The sequence below is a fragment of the Ascaphus truei genome, chromosome 7 (assembly GCF_040206685.1).
Source record: "Ascaphus truei isolate aAscTru1 chromosome 7, aAscTru1.hap1, whole genome shotgun sequence".
Classification (NCBI taxonomy): domain Eukaryota; kingdom Metazoa; phylum Chordata; class Amphibia; order Anura; family Ascaphidae; genus Ascaphus; species Ascaphus truei.
Window position 1 is genome coordinate 1,448,946 of NC_134489.1, and position 18,555 is coordinate 1,467,500.

The window sequence follows — 18,555 nt, forward strand, 5'->3', positions numbered from 1 at the left end:
CCTATCACCTGGAAAAAAAATTCTGACCCTAGCACCCTTATTATACGTATTCCTTTGTGCTTCTTGAGCTTTCTCCATGTGTTCCCTCACTATGGGTAGGACTGCAGCAATGCGGTCCTGCATTTGGGCAACATGCTCTATTACACTTCTGTAAGGGGTAACCTCGTGTTCCCAAGTTTCTTTGGCTATATCCAGTAAGCCCCTTGGATGTCGGCCATACAATAGTTCAAACGGGGAGAAGCCTGTGGATGACTGAGGAACTTCCCTAATGGCAAATAACAGGTATGGTAACAAACAGTCCCAGTTTTTCCCATCCTTATCGACCGCCCGGCGTAACATGCTCTTTAAGGTTTTATTGAACCTTTCCACTAAACCATCTGTTTGTGGATGATAGACTGAGGTTCTGAGATGCTTGATTTTTAGGAGTTTACATAGCTCTTTTGTTACTTGGGACATAAATGGTGTTCCCTGGTCAGATAAGATCTCTTTAGGAATTCCGACCCGGGAAAACAGAAGTACTAACTCTTTTGCTATGTTTTTAGCAGAGGTGCTACGTAGGGGAACTGCCTCCGGATATCGGGTAGCATAATCTAATATTACCAATATATGCTGATGTCCCCTAGCAGACTTTATTAGGGGTCCTACTAGATCCATAGCAATCCGGTCAAATGGTACCTCTATTATGGGAAGGGGTACCAATGGGCTGCGGTATGCTTTGAACGGGGCGGTGATCTGACATTCTGGGCATGAGGAACAATAGTTTGTAATTTCTGCCAGAACCCCAGGCCAATAAAAGCTTCGGAGAACCTTTTCTTTTGTCTTTTCCACCCCTAGGTGTCCCCCCAATGGATGACTATGTGCGAGGTGTAATACTACGTTACGGAATGTCCGTGGTACCAACAATTGTTTAGTTGTAACTGATTTTCTTTTATCAACCCGATATACTAGGTCGTTCTCTACCTCGAAGTAGGGGTAAGCAAGTGACCTATCTGGTTGGCCATGAGTACTATTCTGGTCCCGTATATTTCCCCTTGCTACCGCTAATGTGGGGTCCTCCCACTGGGCCTTCTTAAAACTCCCAGGACTGACCTCTAGGTAAGCGAGGGTCTTATCCTGTACTGGGGTGGTAAGTGCCTGATCAACATCTTGATTTGGGGTATTCCTACCAAAGTAGTGATGGGGAAGGGAATTTCACAGCACTCCTCCTTTTCCCCTTCTTATTTGGGCCCTCGTCAACCTCCATTTCTGAAAAAGGAAAGGATTTGTTTCTTCTAACACTTCGTTATGGTCTGCTATTGAACTCTGGGCGCTATTCTGAGCTGGGGACCACATTTTTAGAAAATGGGGAAAGTCGGTCCCTATTAACACATCATGTGCCAGTTTGGGTACAACACCCACCTTGAAATCTAAAGAACCAAATTCTGTTTCAAAAAAAACATCAACAGTGGAATATTCATGATTATCCCCATGTATACAACAAATTGCCACTCTTTGTGAACTGTTTACCTGTTTCTTCTTAATGGGCAATAGGTATTCGGACACTAGTGTGACCATACTCCCAGAGTCAAGAAGTGCCCGAACCCTCTTACCATTAACCTTTACAAATGCCCACAGATGGTTATTCAAGGGGTCCTCTGGGCTAGGGCCCATACATTGGGACAACAGCGAATAAGGTTCCACGCTGTTGCATTGCATGGGCTCATCATTTAGTGGGCAGATTTTTGCTGTGTGGCCCCTCTCATGACAATTTACACATTTAGGTACATAGTCTGTGTCCCACTTAGAGCCTTTTCCCGGCTCCCCAGGTTGGCTATTGCCCTTAGTGTGCGAACCACTGTTGCTGGAGCGGCGTGAAGGTGGTCGCCGCTCTTCAGCGCCCCTTAACCCCGGTACCCTTTTACCGTCTCTGGAAGAGTCCTGGAACCTCGGATAGTGGGGTTGCTCCACGACTGTGGGTTGCGGGTGCTCTTCTGCTGCACTGTACCTTTCTACAAGGGCCACAAGCTCATCCGCATTGTGGGGGTCACTCCGACTGACCCAACGCCGTAAGGCAGAGGGAAGTTTCCTCAAGAACTGGTCCATGACCAACCGTTCCACGATGTGGCTTGCTGAGTTGATCTCGGGTTGTAGCCACTTCCGGGCGAGGTGGATGAGGTCATACATCTGGCTTCGGGTGGCTTTATCCATCGTGAAGGACCATGCGTGAAACCTTTGGGCACGAACAGCCGTGGTTACGCCGAGGCGGGCGAGGATCTCGAACTTCAATTTTGCATAGACGTTAGCTTTGGCTGGCTCTAGATCAAAGTAAGCCTTCTGGGGTTCGCCGCTTAGGAAGGGTGCGATTAGACCAGCCCACTCAGCTTCTGGCCATCCCTCTCTCTGTGCCGTGCGTTCAAACGTGAGAAGATAGGCTTCCACATCATCCGAGGGTCCCATCTTCTGAAGGTAGTGGCTTGCCCTGGTCATTTTCGGAACTGGGGCTGCCTCTGCCAGTGGAAGGTTACTGATAGTCCCCCTCAGGATCTCGAGTTCCTGCTGTAAGCCCTGAGCGAACCGCTTTTGCTCCTCTCTCAGCAGGCGGTTTGTCTCTTGCTGGTTTGCATTAGTCTCTTGCTGGGCTATTAACAGCTGTCGCTGGGTTTCACTCGCCTGTTGCTGGGCTTCATTCGCGTCTTTCTGGACAGCGACATTGCGTACCAGCGCACTCACCACGTCTTCCATCTTGTTTGGAGAGAGAGAAAAAAAAAAACCTTCTTTTTTTTTTTTTTTTTTTTTTTTTAAAGTTCTTTAACCCCCAGACCTTTCAGTGTTCTGCCCGCATTCTCCACCATATGTGACAAACGGCTTACTCCGGGGCTCCGCCGTCTGTCCGGGACTGTTAGAACACGGTCTTTTAGGGTAGGTTAAATGATGAGACGTCACGTACTGTTCCTTTAAACAGGCTATGCCTGGTTTATTCAGTCCCAGGCACTGAGACTGCCACAGTTTAAACAGAAAACAAAGCCAAACAAAAAAGCTGCTCGTCTGAGCGATAACTTAAACTTAGATGTCCCTGACTCAGAGTTGGAAGTGGCTTGTCCACTTCCACCAACAAAATAAGTACCTTTGCAGTCTTTAGACAAACTAACAGAATGAATGAAGCGATTTGGGAAAGAGGCTTTCTCACCCCTCTGCAGTTCAGCAGCCTTCCAGGCTCTTGGGCGGGGCCCAGAGGAAACAGGAAACAGGTCTTATATACCTGAACTCTAATCAGCATGACAGGTGACAGAAAACAGGCAGCAGACAAACTGTGGAATGGAGTGCCTGTACCACGAGGCTGCCCTGTTCAGCTTAGACAGGACAGAAACTGTTCAGTATCCTGGGAGCCCTGTATATGGAGATTATTACCAACCCCTGGTTTCTGTCACAATATATATATATATATATATATATATATATATATATATATATATATATATATATATATATATATATATATATATATATATATATATATATATATATATATATATATATATATATATATATATATATATATATATACACAGTATATCTCTCTCTCTGTATATATATACAGTATATATAAATAATAGATCAGGTAAGATCCGGCATTTACACACACACACATACACACACACACACACAAGAATATCACTTGTGAACACATTCACATGTCTTAGACAGGTCTGCACCCCTGCCTTTAAACCATTATCATCTAGCATACAGTGCTCCCTGCCACTGCAGCAAGGGATTCTGGGGTTCCCACTGTCAACCAATAGGCATATAGCACTTTTTAATCAATTCCCTCTTATCCTTTTCCCTTTATAGAGATAGGTTAGAATTATATAAATTCTGTAAGCTATATCAAATAGCTTTACAGTATGTATAACCAACCCTGTCACAAATTGAATCTATTTTGTGAAATCTATATGAAGTTGATTGAACTACAAGCGATAGGATGTTGTATTAGTTTTTAGCCATGTGGTAGAAATGTACTATTTAAATGTTTGCATATTTAAGGATCACATTACACATTGGTGTGACTTTACAAGTGTATTAGCATACAGTTTTTATTGGTGCATTGAGTCATGCAAAATTCTTATTTACTGGTCACTATTTCAATCTCCTTTTGGAGATCGGATATAACACTATAATTGCTGTGACTAACAACTTCTAGGTGTATATATCACAGAACAAAAATCAATGAAGCCAAATAGGTATTTTTTAATGTATTTTTAAATGTTGAGATTCAATTACTGTTTTTATCATCAGCTGTTTAATAAATACAAATGTTTTGATGGGCTGTGCGCCCTCCCACATCATCTGTGACACGAAACACTCATGAAATCAATATCATGGAATGGCCCAAAGCTGATGAACTATGGACTAATTCACAAAAAGGAGGGTATTTAAACCCCTCCACGGACTTTCTAACTAATCTATTGAGCATGAGAAAGCCGATCCAGATGAATATAGCAACGCGTTTCGCCGAGATCATTTTGAGCCTTGGCAGCCACCGTAGCAGTCTATCCTGTCTGTGTACAGACAGAATGCTCTAGCACATCGGTGCGCAAACTGGGGGGCGCAAGGGGGTGACATGGGGAGGGAGGGGGGTGACATGTGCCATGGGGAGGGGGCGGGGTGCCATGGGGAGGGGGCGGGGTGCCATGGAGAGGGGGCGGGGTGCCATGGGGAGGGGGCGGGGTGCCATGGGGAGGGGGCGGGGTGCCATGGAGAGGGGGCGGGGTGACATGGGAAGGGGGCGGGGTGACATGGGGAGGGGGCGGGGTGACATGGGGAGGGGGCGGGGTGACATGGGGAGAGGGAGGAGGGTGTGACATGGGGAGAGGGAGGAGGGTGTGACATGGGGAGAGGGAGGAGGGTGTGACATGGGGAGGGGGCGGGAGGTGCGACATGGGGAGGGGGAGGGGGGTGCGACATGGGGAGGGGGAGGGGGGTGCGACATGGGGAGGGGGATGCGACATGGGGAGGGGGATGCGACATGGGGAGGGGGGTGCGACATGGGGAGGGGGGTGCGACATGGGGAGGGGGGTGCGACATGGGGAGGGGGGTGCGACATGGGGAGGGGGGTGCGACATGGGGAGGGGGGTGCGACATGGGGAGGGGGGTGCGACATGGGGAGGGGGGTGCGACATGGGGAGGGGGGTGCGACATGGGGAGGGGGGTGCGACATGGGGAGGGGGGTGCGACATGGGGAGGGGGGTGCGACATGGGGAGGGGGGTGCGACATGGGGAGGGGGGTGCGACATGGGGAGGGGGGTGCGACATGGGGAGGGGGGTGCGACATGGGGAGGGGGGTGCGACATGGGGAGGGGGATGCGACATGGGGAGGGGGATGCGACATGGGGAGGGGGATGCGACATGGGGAGGGGGATGCGACATGGGGAGGGGGAGGGGGGTGCGACATGGGGAGGGAGAGGGGGGTGCGACATGGAGAGGGGGGTGCGACATGGGGAGGGGGAGGGGGGTGCGACATGGGGAGGGGGGTGCGACATGGGGAGGGGGAGGGGGGTGCGACATGGGGAGGGGGAGTGCGGTGCGACATGGGGAGGGGCAGTGCGAGTGTGACATGGGGAGGGGGGTTCGAGTGTGGAGGGAGAGACAATGGCTGGAGGGAGAGTGTGAGAGAGACACTGGGGGAGGGAGTGAGAGAGACACTGGAGGGAGGAAGGGAGGGAAGGAGACACTGGGGGGAGGGAGACACTAGGGGGTGGGAGAAAGAGAGACACTGGGGGGAGGGAGCGAGAGACACTGAGGGGAGGGAGAGACAGGGGGGGGATGATACAAGTCCAAGCCAAAGTAAAAAAAACACCCTACGCGTTTCATGACCTGCCCCTGACGAAGTGACTGACGTCACGAAATGCGTAGGGTGGTTTTTTACTTTGGCTTGGACTTGTATCATCCCCCCTCCCGTCTGTGCACTGCTGTTTCCTGACTTTGCTTCAGCTCTCAGAGCCTCACTGCTCTCTCGGGCGCTTCCCCTGCCCTCGCGCTGTGGTGTGACGTCACCGACACACCGTGCGACCTGCGGGCTTGTGCTTCTGGTGTCGGCGACTCACCTATCAGCGTGTAGCCCTGGTCCCTCCTTGAGGTACCTCACCCACCTGGATGGTCTGCGTGATTGGCAATAGTGGTCGCCCTTAAAGTGTGGATTCTTGGAAGCTGTGCTGCATCTCTGCAGAAGCTCTGGTCTGGACTCAAAGACAGTTGCTGTATGGGTTTATATCCTTCAGCTCTGCTGTAAGTAGGATTTTAATTTTACTCCTACCGGATGATTCAACCTATTGGTGTCTTTAGCCCTACATTCATGTGTCTGTTGTTTTATATATATTTTATTTAATTGCATTACATTTGTGATCATCTCTTTGCCAATCTTTTCAGTGTTTGTTTGTTTATATTGGTTTTGTTAGTTGCACTATGATCTTTTTCTTTTGTCGTTTTTGTTTTTGTTTTTGATGTTTGTTTGTCTATGAGACTTTACTGAAGATTCCCCTCGGGACTCCATTCCATATACCCTTGGACTATATTTGGTCAGTTTTATTTTTTCCATTTGGAGGCGTCGGTTTTTCTTTTTTACTGTTTGTATGAGAAAATACTTGTAACATTTAAAAAAAAAAAAAAAAACACACAATTTAAATACATTTTTAATGTATTTTAATGCATCAGGCATTTTTGTTCCTATAGCAACCATAAACAATGTCACACCCCCTTCCCCTTCTGAACCAGCATCACCTTTTTGAGGCCTGCCCTCTCTAGCAGTGAACCAATTGAATCTAGTACCTGCCTGGTCACATGATCTTCCTCACAGGACTTTGGCTGTTAGTGCAGCAGAAGATTACCCAAGATGCATTTAGTGAACCCCCATCTGAATTTCAACGATCGATTACAGGAGAACGGATCGATCAGCAACTTACCTAATCACTTGTCAGTGTGTAGATTGTATTGATGCTCATATTGAATTTTTTTTTTTTAAAGGATATCTTGAACTGCAGCTTTAAAGAACACACATTTTTGTGGAGCTTTTTAGTATACATTTTCAAAAATCTGATGCTATCATTCAAAGGTTAAGTCCAAGCAGCATTTTTAGTTGTTTTTTTTCTAATAGGTTTTAAGCAGGGCGTCTCAGAGCTGAACCGCATTGATTTCAGCTGCAGAGACCCGCAGCTTCCCCAGATACGTACCTCAGTAGGTGGTGCTGGTATCTCTCTCCAGTTTAAATGTCTTGGTCACGCGAGCCAATAGGAAGCCGCAAGGGATGATGTCACAGCTTCCTATTGACCCGTTTAATACCGGACATTTAAGTCGCCATTACAAGAGCCAAAACTAGCCCAAACAGAGCTGCTACCAGCACCCACTTCCGAGGTATCCAGGAAGCAGAGTCTCCCCATAGCTGAAATCAACACGGTTCAACTCCGGAGACCCCCTGCTACAAACCAATTGCAAAAGAAACAACCGCTTGGACTAAACCTTTAAGGGAGCAGCCTGCATTTAAATATTTTCCTATGCCCAAGGGAAACAAAAAAGCAGAAGTACTGCTCTTTCAGGTGTAATTCTACCAATTGAGGTGTACAAGTCTGGAAACCTAGCATTGTAGTAATAGGAACACTCAGTCCAAAAAAAAACAGTTTCAGGATGTGGAATGCTGCTTTGTACAATTATGGACTGAATAGAACATGGTACAGGCATACCCCGCTTTAAGTACACTCACTTTAAGTACACTCGCGAGTAAGTATATATCGCCCAATAGGCAAACGGCAGCTCACGCATGCGCCTGTCATCACGTCCTAAACAGCAATACCGGCTCCCTACCTGTACCGAAGCTGTGCGCAAGCGGGGAGACTATAGAGCCTGTTACAAATGCGTTATTTACATCAGTTATGCACGTATATAACGATTGCAGTACAGTACATGCATCAATAAGTGGGAAAAGGTAGTGCTTCACTTTAAGTACATTTTCGCTTTACATACATGCTCCGGTCCCATTGCGTACGTTAATGCGGGGGAGGCCTGTATTAGCGTTATTATACAAGTTAAGAACACCTACAAAAATGGTCACTCACTAGGTTTCAATCTTACAAACTAAAACACTTAATTTTTACAATATTCGTGCTTCATGTTTGGAAAGCAAGCTCATAGTCACACAAGATGACTTCACAGATTCCCTTTTATCAAGAAAACAATGAGTGAGATTATTTTACTTACTTCTACAAAGTTCCCGGAATATACTTCTTCCAACGTTACTTCCAAATCAACAATAATATCACTGCCACGTGGAATATTACGATCTTGTTGACGTGGGTTACCTCCAAACATGAAGCCAAAGTCGCCAAAGAAGCTAGGCAGAGGAAAAGATTTAAGGATACTTCTTACACAGCTTAATTATTTTATACTGGATAACACAGCATGTATTAGATATCTGAATCTATCTTGAAATTACATGTCAAGTATAAGTGTTCAATTATAGCCTTCTATTCTCCTTTCTGAGGGACCGCATATTGGATGTCTAATATTCCTAATCAATAATATATATATATATATATATATTCAAAAATACACACACAAAAATACACACTAAAATACTTATATATTCTCTTGAAAAAATAAGAAATGAAATATATATATATATATATGTTTCATTTCTTATTTTTTCAAGAGAATATATAAGTATTTTAGTGTGTATTTTTGTCATGTTGTATGTAGCATTGGGCTTCTCTGTCTGTTGTATACAACGCTCAATAGCACTCCTTTTTGACACTTATATACATATATATTTTGTGGGGGCTCAGGGGTTCCCAAAAAGAGCTTACTGGGGTTTTGTGTGTTGTGTATTGTTTGCTTGACAATAGGCGTTGTGCATGAACTAGACCTGGCATATCTGAACATCTCACACTGATCTCAGGAGAGTGATATATTGGTAACAATACCTAAACTTTATGTTCTGATGTCTACTAATAATTACCCTAGTGCACCCCTGACATCCACACAATTGGAAGAGCAGGTGGGTCCTCTATCTTGTAAACAGTGTACAAGAGGGTAGTCATTTCTCCTAACCACTTGCAGAGCAGAAATTCGGTATCAGGAATTATCACTCTTCTCTTCCCAAATATGTAGTGTATCTAATTAAATGTCACTGTGGGTTAGGGTATCTGGGGGAGACCATCCAACTGGTGAAGGAATGGATTGGAAATAAGGCTGCTATACAAAAGGAGTGACTCGGAAGCAACAGTGGCACACCAGTTTATCTCGAAGTGCCATGCTAGTCAGCTTAAATTTCAACTAAAGGTTAAGGTTGAAAAACAACAGAGAGGATGCAATAGCCTGAGGCTATTGCGCCAACGTGAGCCAGACTGGATTAGGTGACTAGATACAATGATTCCCAATGGATTGAATAAAGGAGCTTGATTTAACCTGCTTTTTCTAAAATTGGCTTCTGAAGTAGCTTAGTTGTTGCTATTATAACATGCATACCTCATTTTACATCTTCGAAGGATGGGTGATGACATGGGAACTTTTTATATGTTGTACTCCACTACACTTGGATACCAGAGAAGTCTGTGACCAAAGCGTAGTAGTCATGAGTGGATGATTACTTTGGCCTTGGCTACCATTCTAATTCTGTCACCCATACACATTTTTTTCTCCATGGAATCTGTCCCTCGTAGGCTGTACCTGTGACAGGGTGGCAGGCACATGAATCTTAGTGTGTCGTAACTGAAACCGCACCTGTGACCCCAACCTCTCCTCATTTTGGTCTACTTCCACCGCTGCCATCCCAGGATGTCCCTTTAATGATTATATAGTTTTTACATTTCCCTATATAGATATCTCTTTGTTTAACCACCTGTAGAATTTTTGCAATATATTATGATCCACTATTTAATTCAGTTATAGGGACTAAGGAAGGATGTTGTCCAATTTTGATAAGTGATCTTCTATTGAATAAAATGGTTTAAATAAAACATTCAGCTTTTATTAATAGATATGACTAGAATGGCTGTAGACAAAACAATACACTTGTATGCATCACTTCACGGGTCACTGACAGGGTACACCTTAATCCAAAATACAAAATATACACAAATGTATATGACACTCAGTTTCCCCATTTACTGCTGTTAATGAGTTTTGTTTTTATCTGCCTTCATCTACTATGCCTTGGTCTGACTGCTCTGAGTAAAGTGGAGGCCGTTTGCCTCCGTTTGGACACTATGGCAACCAGGGATACGTTACTACGCCATATTCCATCAAACCTCCAATCAAGCCGGTATGAGCCATGGAAGCATTTTTAGTGACTATCTGTTTTCATTCTTTCCTCCTGTTCCACATACAGCCCACATAACATGCTGTATACTGAAAGTGCAGAACAGGGGAAGTACACACACACACACACACACGTGAAAGAAACTAGGAAGAACAGGAAATAATGGAGACTTTCAAATATCTAAATGGATAAATAGGGTACAGAAAGTAAACTGTCTGAAAAGGTTCTAAAACTTGGAATCATGCTATGAACATTGATCGTAACAAATTGAAATGTCAAAGTAAAATCGGTGTCTGAAAATGTGCTGCGTACCGCAAACTATACTGTAATTGTGAAGCGCATTGAGTCCCATTGGGAGAAAGGCACTGTATGAAATAAAGTTGTTACATAATTACATAGTAGATAAGGTTGAAAAAAGATGTACGTCCATCAAGTTCAACCTGTGCTAAATTTAGACAACAGATACTTATTGATCCCGAGGAAGGCAAACAAAAAACCCAATTTAGTGGAAAAATAAATTCCTTCCTGACTCCAAGAATTGGCAAACCGGATTAATCCCTGGATCAACAGTCTTCCCATGTTTACTTATTTGGTATATTCCTGTATACCTTTCCTTTCTAAAAAGATGTCAAACCTTTTTTTGAACAAATCTATTGTATCTGCCATCACAGTCTCCATGGGTAATGGAGTTGTTGGTAAAGCTTTGTATAGAATAAAAATAAATAAAAAAACAAACACACCTGGGACTATGTTTTCCATTCTGCTCATAAATCAGTCAAAAGTCCCGTGTTATTGAAATTTTTTTAATTAATTACATTTTTGTGGGTTCTTTTAAAATGCAATTTTCTAAAAACTGCCTTATACAGTAGTTTAACATCAAATTTTGAATTGCTGCTACATTCTTTGCCCAGCGAAGATATGAACCCTTATAAGCCACTGCTGGCCTACATTTGCAAATCTATTAAATATCTTAAATGTTTAAACACTGTGTACATGGCAGGAAAAGTATTAAATGGCAGTGCACTTTCACTTTATTACAACTCTAATATATTTCAAAGTTGGACTGGGGCTACAAATGAAAATGTGAGGGGGGAGGGTGATTGATGCATGATCCAGCATTTATGGCAATTGAATCAACAAAAACATGCCATAAGCAATAATAGAAACAATGAAAAGAAGAATGGAGTCACTGTATTTGTTTACAGAAACATACCGGTCACCAAAGTATTGGGGAAATAAGTCTGGTCAACTACTTACTGTGAGAATATATCACCATGGGAGCTTTGATGACCATCTTTAAGACCTTCCTCTCCGTATGCATCATATTGCTTTCTTTTTTCCTCGTCTGAAAGCACCTGAAACAGGTTATAGGAAGCGAAAGATAAAATGACATCGCTTGAAAAGTTCAAGAAAAATGTGAGCAATCCCAATTAAAGATGTTCTTAAATGTGCACTGACCCTATTTGTATCTGTTCAAATGTTTTGATTTGAAATTGATTTTAAAATAATTTTCTTATTTCTGTTCCAATGTATCAACGTTACAGAACCTCTCTTAAAGTTGCAGTACAGTCAATATCCTGCATGTGTGTTTTTTTTTAATAAATCAGTTCTGTAGTAAGACCAAATACTTTTAGCATTTTCTGTTTTTAAAAAACAACTTTTAAAGACCAATTTTCTTGTATTCTATTTTAACTGCCATTTGCTAAGGCACTGCCCCTTCATGTCCTGTCACAAGCCCTGGCACACCCCTTTGTCAGCCCTGCCCTCCCTCTAGCACATGTCAATGCAGGATTGCTCATGAATATTCATGAGCTTCCACTGACAGACAAGCAGAATATAAACAGATCCCTTCACTAATTATGTCACCAAATTTCGACCTATCAATACATGGAGAACGAATTGACCTGCAGCTATACAGTTCTTTAGGTAATTAGAGATTGCACACATGAAACTATTGAAGTAAAAAAATAAATTAAAAAAAAAAAAGACTGAACTGCAGCTTTAAGACAACATAGCACAGTGAGCAGTGAACATTAAATACCCTCTAAAACCACCTAGAAGAGAGAAAAAAAGAAAAAGCATGGGCTAGGTCAAAGAGCAATTAACAGCAGGTTGGTTGCATACCAACCACAAAAAAAACATTGGAAGTGTACAAAAAAATGTGAGGGGAGAAACAATAGGAAACTCTTTACTGTAGTTATGCGAGTCACATCCAATCGTTCGGCAAGATTTTATTGCAGTAGTCTTATGAATTACACATGACAAAAGCAGGTTGTACAGTCTGTCGCTTTTCTCAGCAGTAATTTACAGTAGAAGACTACTGCAAATAAATCTTGCCAGACCAGTGCATGTAGTTCAACTCCATTTAAGATAAAAAGTACTTATTAGTAAGCAATGTACCAGCAACTATCTGAGCATATTGTCCTTGTTTGTATATCAGAATTTTGCATAATAGTTCATATTATAATATACATTTGCTTATAACCCTCTTATTTTCTTCAAAAAGTCTTAAAAATGAAGACATTTATGATGTTGAGCTTTTTTGCCTGCTGTGGAATCTATGGCAATATTTGACAGCAATTACAATCCAACCTTGTTGTTTAGCACTCAATATTTCAGAAATGTTAAATTGTATGAGTAAGTTAAAACCATGGTTTAAGAATGTCAAACCAGACGTTTCAAAGCATGTTGTTAAATAAATATGTATTTATTTTTATGCAGCTTTAAAAATAAAGTACTTTTTTTGCTACAATATTGGTCAATAAATGGAATGTTCTTCTAGAAGTGGAGGTTGGAGCACATAATGTAACAACGTTTTAAAGCAACAAGACGACCAACACAACTAATAAAACATGTCTGTGTTATAATGACAAGTGTGAATGAAACCAGTGGGCAGACAAATAAATATATATGGTCAAATTTGGAACTTACATTTTATTTTTACCAATGTTTAAGTTATAAAAAAATAAAATAAAAATAAAAAATAAAAAAAACACACACACACTTCAATAAACTATCATGAAAAAGGTACTGCAATACCAAGAGCATTGTTCAAGCAATATGTATAGTTGCATTGTGCTATACTTAGGATTTGTAAGAGTTTGCACTCCTAGTTCTCACTGTACTGGAACAAGACATTGTGGTGCATCAAATGCTGTCGGGGATCTACTGCAATCCTGAAGAATCCTGCTGAGAAGCAGATTCAAAAGTAGAAAGACAGCGGGCACTTATGAGTGCCCACTGCCTTTCTACTGTTGCAATACATGTGGCGACAGCCTTTGAAAAATCAAATTTGACCAGCTTCAAAATAAGCGCCGCTAGCGTTGCGCTTACTATAAGTGCACACGACGGCGGTAATACATTTATTTGGCCGCGACGTCGCGTCGCCAGCTCTAGAAGCGCAGCCTAACTTGGGAGGTTTTTTCATTTTGCTGTATGGACAGGACCTACTATGGTTGTTCCGCCACATACAGCGGTAAAAGGGAAGGTTCACAGTGTCGTGTTAGGACCTGCAAATTTGGTTATATCTTGACGTTGGTATGCAGGCTTGTGACGCTTTGGCCAAAGGGTTTAACTAAATAACCAAGAAAATATTATTATTGAAGTATTTAACTTTATACTTATTACCATATATGTTTTGTCAATTGGATGTAGCATTGGGCTCCCCTGTCTTTTGTTGTATACATTTGCCACGCTCAGTAGAACTCCTTTTGACACACACAAATTTTATTTATTTATTTTTTTACTGGAACAAGAAATTGCGGCGCATCAAATGCTGTTGGGGATCTACTATAATCCTATAGAATCCCGCCGAGAAGCAGAATCAAAAGAAGAAAGGCAGCGGGCACTCATGAGTGCCCACTGCCTTTCTACTTTTGCAATACTTAATACATATCGTCAAAAGAAAAACATTAAGAGCCCTGTAAGGTTCTTTTTTCTACAACCAATGAAATTATTCTCCATCTGTAGACTAATTTCAAAGGAAGAATTACAAAGAAAATCAACCCTATACTTACTGTAGATCTTTATTTACAAAGCTATAGTAGTTTTAGTACACACGTTGAAGAAATGTAACCGGTTCACCACAATAGTTCAGCTACCAGTTTTGAAAATAAGAACCCTGTTAATTACAAATATATTGTGCACAGCATTCAAAAAAAAATCACATCTTGTTCAAGCTTCATAGTGAACGTTACATACTTTTACTGTTTTTATGTTGTTGTTTTTTTTACATAATATGAAATTTAAAAAAAATCTCCCAATTCATTAAAGTTTTGAAATCTACTGCCATCCCAAAGCAAAACAAATGCCACAATAGTATATTTCATCCAGACCTCATAGGCAGCGCCCAAGTCCTGAAATTTTTCTTGTGCTTGAGGATCATCTGGGTTTCGATCCGGATGAAGCTGCAAGGCAAGCTTGCGATATGCCTTCTTAATTTCCTTTACAGTAGCTCCACGTGACACTCCCAAGATTTTGTAAAAATCGCGACTAGAAACAAAGAAATAGATGATCAAGAAATATATATTGGAATCATCTCATGCAGAACATTGTACAACACATAGGATTAAATTGACATTTTAGGTAAGATGTGGTAGTTTTTTTTTTTTTTTTTAAACAATTACTCGATCTAGTCACTAGGCCTGATTCTACTTGGTTGGTAGAAATTCCACACTCAAAATGCAATCAAAGTTACAACAAAAAAAAGACTAATTATTTTATGGAAGCAAACTGCCATTCTTTCAAGGCCACCCACCTCCCTTCCTCGTCCCTCTGCACCTCTTCTGAATTTTAGAACCTCAATGCCAGCCAAGAAACAATGTGCTTAAAACCTTAAGAGGGAACACTTCTGCCTATTCTGTTTTTATACCAATTGTAATATTACATAAAAAATAAAATAAAAGAAAGGACAGGAAGCAAAGGCTATCCAGAAATTCATTTTAGCTCCAGGGATTCCCATGCGTTTGGAGATACATACAATACAAGGGGAAAAGGTGGTCCTGCTGTCATAGTCCCCTTCGGGGAAAGAAGAGGTTTAAATCTGTCATATTATGCCGCCAACAGAGGTAGGTGTGTGTGTGTGTGTGTGTGTGTGTGTGTGTGTGTGTGTGTGTGTGTGTGTGTGTGTGTGTGTGTGTGTGTGTGTGTGTGTGTGTGTTTTAGAACTCTGAAGTACTGGCTGCACCTTCTCTGGTAAGTATCTCAGGAAACAAGGGGTCCCCGGAGCAGAATATCAACACGCATCAGCTCCAGGGATCCCCAGCTTCTGACTGACTGACACACACACTCTACATATAAAAACAAGCTCTTTTAAAGCTGCAGTTCAGGCAATATCCTGCATGTGTGCTTTTTTTAACAAATCAGTTCTGTAGTAAGTAAAAAAAAAAAAAAAAAAAGACTGAACTGCAGCTTTAAAGTGTCTAATGCAAAAGCCAGTATTGCTTCGATGACTTAACATGCAATAATGCCCATTACACCTAGCCTACGATTAGTTTGTCATGGACCAAGAACAACAGAAAGATCTATTATTTGAATTGTTTTTTTTAACAAGAACAATTTAGCATACAAATATATTTCAGGGACCTACTATCCTTTGTCCCCTTGGTGGCATTTTGTGCACATAGCCTACGAGTTAATAAGTAATGTATTGCAGGAGATTTCACATAAAACATATTTAATAGCTACAACTAAACTTTTACGTGTTATAACTTTTGATAATGCGGTATTGTAGGAAGAAATAAAATACTACAATTTTATGTAAGCAGAATATTATGCAAGCATTTATTGTAACAAGAAGGGAAAGTCTCTGTATATTGCACTTAGATGCACTTAGATGCACTCCCTCCCTGCTCTTTGCCCCCGACTCCCCCCTCCCTCCCTGCCCATTGCCCCCCGACTCCCATCCTCCCTCCCTGCCCTTTGCCCCCCGACTCCCATCCTCCCTCCCTGCCCTTTGCCCCCCGACTCCCCCCCTCCCTCCCTGCCCTTTGCCCCCCGACTCCCCCCCTCCCTCCCTGTCCTTTGCCCCCCGACTCCCCCCCCTCCCTGTCCTTTGCCCCCCGACTAACCACCCTCCCTCCCTGCCCTTTGCCCCCTGACTCCCCACCTCCCTCCCTGCCCTTTGCCCCCCGACACCCCCCCTCCCTGCCCTTTGCCTCCGACTCCCCCCCTCCCTGCCCTTTGCCTCCCGACTCCCTCCCTCCCTGCCCCCCGACTCCCTCCCTCCCTGCCCCCCGACCTCCCTTCCCCCTTTCCCCCCGACTCCCCCCTCCCTCCCTGCCCTTTGCCCCCCGACTCCCCCCCTCCCTTCCTGCCCTTTGCCCCCCGACTCCCTCCCTGCCCCCCTCCCTCCCTTCCCCCCCGACTCCCCCCTCCCTCCCTGCCCTTTGCCCCCCTGACTCCCCCCCTCCCTTCCTGCCCTTTGCCCCCCGACTCCCCCCTCCCTCCTTGCCCTTTGCCCCCCCCTCCCTCCCTGCCCTTTGTCCCCCCTCCCTCCCTGCCCTTTGCCCCCGACTCCCCCCCTCCCTCCCTGCCCTTTGCCCCCCGACTCCCCCCCTCCCTCCCTGCCCTTTGCCCCCTGACTCCCCCCCGACTCCCCCCTCCCTCCTTGCCCTCCGCCCCCGACTCCTCCCTCCCCTTTGCCCCCCGACTCCCCGCCCTTTGCCCCCCGACTCCCCGCCCTTTGCCCCCCGACTCCCCGCCCTTTGCTCCCTGACTCCATCCCTCCATGCCCTTTGCCCCCCGATTCCCCGCCCTTTGCCCCCCGACTCCCCGCCCTTTGCCCCCCGACTCCCCGCCCTTTGCCCCCCGACTCCCTCCCTCCCCTTTGCCCCCCGACTCCCTCCCTCCCCTTTGCCCCCCGACTCCCTCCCTCCCCTTTGCCCCCCGACTCCCTCCCTCCCCTTTGCCCCCCGACTCCCTCCCTCCCCTTTGCCCCCCGACTCCCTCCCTCCCTGCCCTTTGCCCCCCGACTCCCCCCTCCCTGCCCTTTGCCCCCCGACTCCCTCCCTCCCTGCCCTTTGCCCCCCGACTCCCCCCTCCCTGCCCATTGCCCCCCGACTCCCCCCTCCCTGCCCTTTGCACCCCGACTCCCCCCTCCCTGCACTTTGCCCCGCGATTCCCCCCACCCTGCCCATTGCCCCCCGACTCCACACCCCCTGCACTTTGCCCGCTGACTCCCCCCCTCCCTGCCCCCCAACTCCCCCCCTCCCTCCCTGCCCTTTGCCCCCCGACTCCCACCCTCCCTTCCTGCACTTTGCCCCCCGACTCCCCCCCTCACTCCTTGCCCCCCGACTCCCCCCTCCCTCCCAACTCCCTCCCTCCCTGCCCCCCGACTTCCCCCCTCCCTCCCTGCCCTTTGCCCCCCGACTCCCCCCTCCCTCCCTGCCCTTTGCCCCCCGACTCCCCCCTCCTTCCTTGCCCTTTGCCCCCCGACTCCCCCCTCCCTCCCTGCCCTTTGCCCCCCGACTCCCCCCTCCTTCCTTGCCCTTTGCCCCCCGACTCCCCCCCTGCCCATTGCCCCCCGACTCCCCCCCTGCCCTTTGCCCCCCGACTCCCCCCCTCCCTTCCTGCCCTTTGCCCCCCGACTCCCCCCCTCCCTTCCTGCCCTTTGCCCCCCGACTCCCCCCCTCCCTCCCTGCCCTTTGCCCCCCGACTCCCCCCCTCCCTCCCTGCCCTTTGCCCCCCGACTCCCCCCTTCCCTCCCTGCCCATTGCCCTCCGACTCCCATCCTCCCTCCCTGCCCTTTGCCCCCCGACTCCCATCCTCCCTCCCTGCCCTTTGCCCCCCGACTCCCATCCTCCCTCCCTGCCCTTTGCCCCCCGACTCCCATCTTCCCTCCCTGCCCTTTGCCCCCCGACTCCCATCCTCCCTCCCTGCCCTTTGCCCCCCGACTCCCATCCTCCCTCCCTGCCCTTTGCCCCCCGACTCCCCCCTCCCTCCCTGCCCTTTGCCCCCCGACTCCCCCCATCCCTTCCTGTCCTTTGCCCCCCGACTCCCCCCTCCCTCCTTGCCCTTTGCCCCCCTCCCCCCCTCCCTCCTTGCCCTTTGCCCCCCCTGCCCTTTGCCCCCCCCTGCCTTTTGCCCCTCCTGCCCTTTGCCCCCCCTCCCTAAATGCCCTTTGCCCTCTCCCTCTCTCCCTCCCTCCCTGCCCTTTGCCCTCTCTCCCCCTCTCCCTCCCTGCCCTTGGCCCTCTCTCCCCCCTCCCTCCCTGCCCTTGGCCCTCTCTCCCCCCTCCCTCCCTGCCCTTTGCCCCCCGACTCCCCCCATCCCTT

The 18,555-nt window shown here is 46.1% G+C and overlaps 1 protein-coding gene across 1 annotated transcript in view; it reads right to left on the reverse strand.

Annotated features, from left to right (window-relative positions):
- Window positions 1-18,555, reverse strand: part of DNAJB11 (DnaJ heat shock protein family (Hsp40) member B11) — an 87,131-nt gene that overhangs the window by 63,692 nt on the left and 4,884 nt on the right. Inside the window, exons 2-4 of the mRNA XM_075606818.1 lie at window positions 14,617-14,773; window positions 11,540-11,637; window positions 8,224-8,356 (exon numbers count right to left, since the gene is read on the reverse strand). Of these exons, the coding sequence (XP_075462933.1) occupies window positions 8,224-8,356; window positions 11,540-11,637; window positions 14,617-14,773 (388 nt within the window). The remainder of the gene's footprint in view (window positions 1-8,223; window positions 8,357-11,539; window positions 11,638-14,616; window positions 14,774-18,555) is intronic.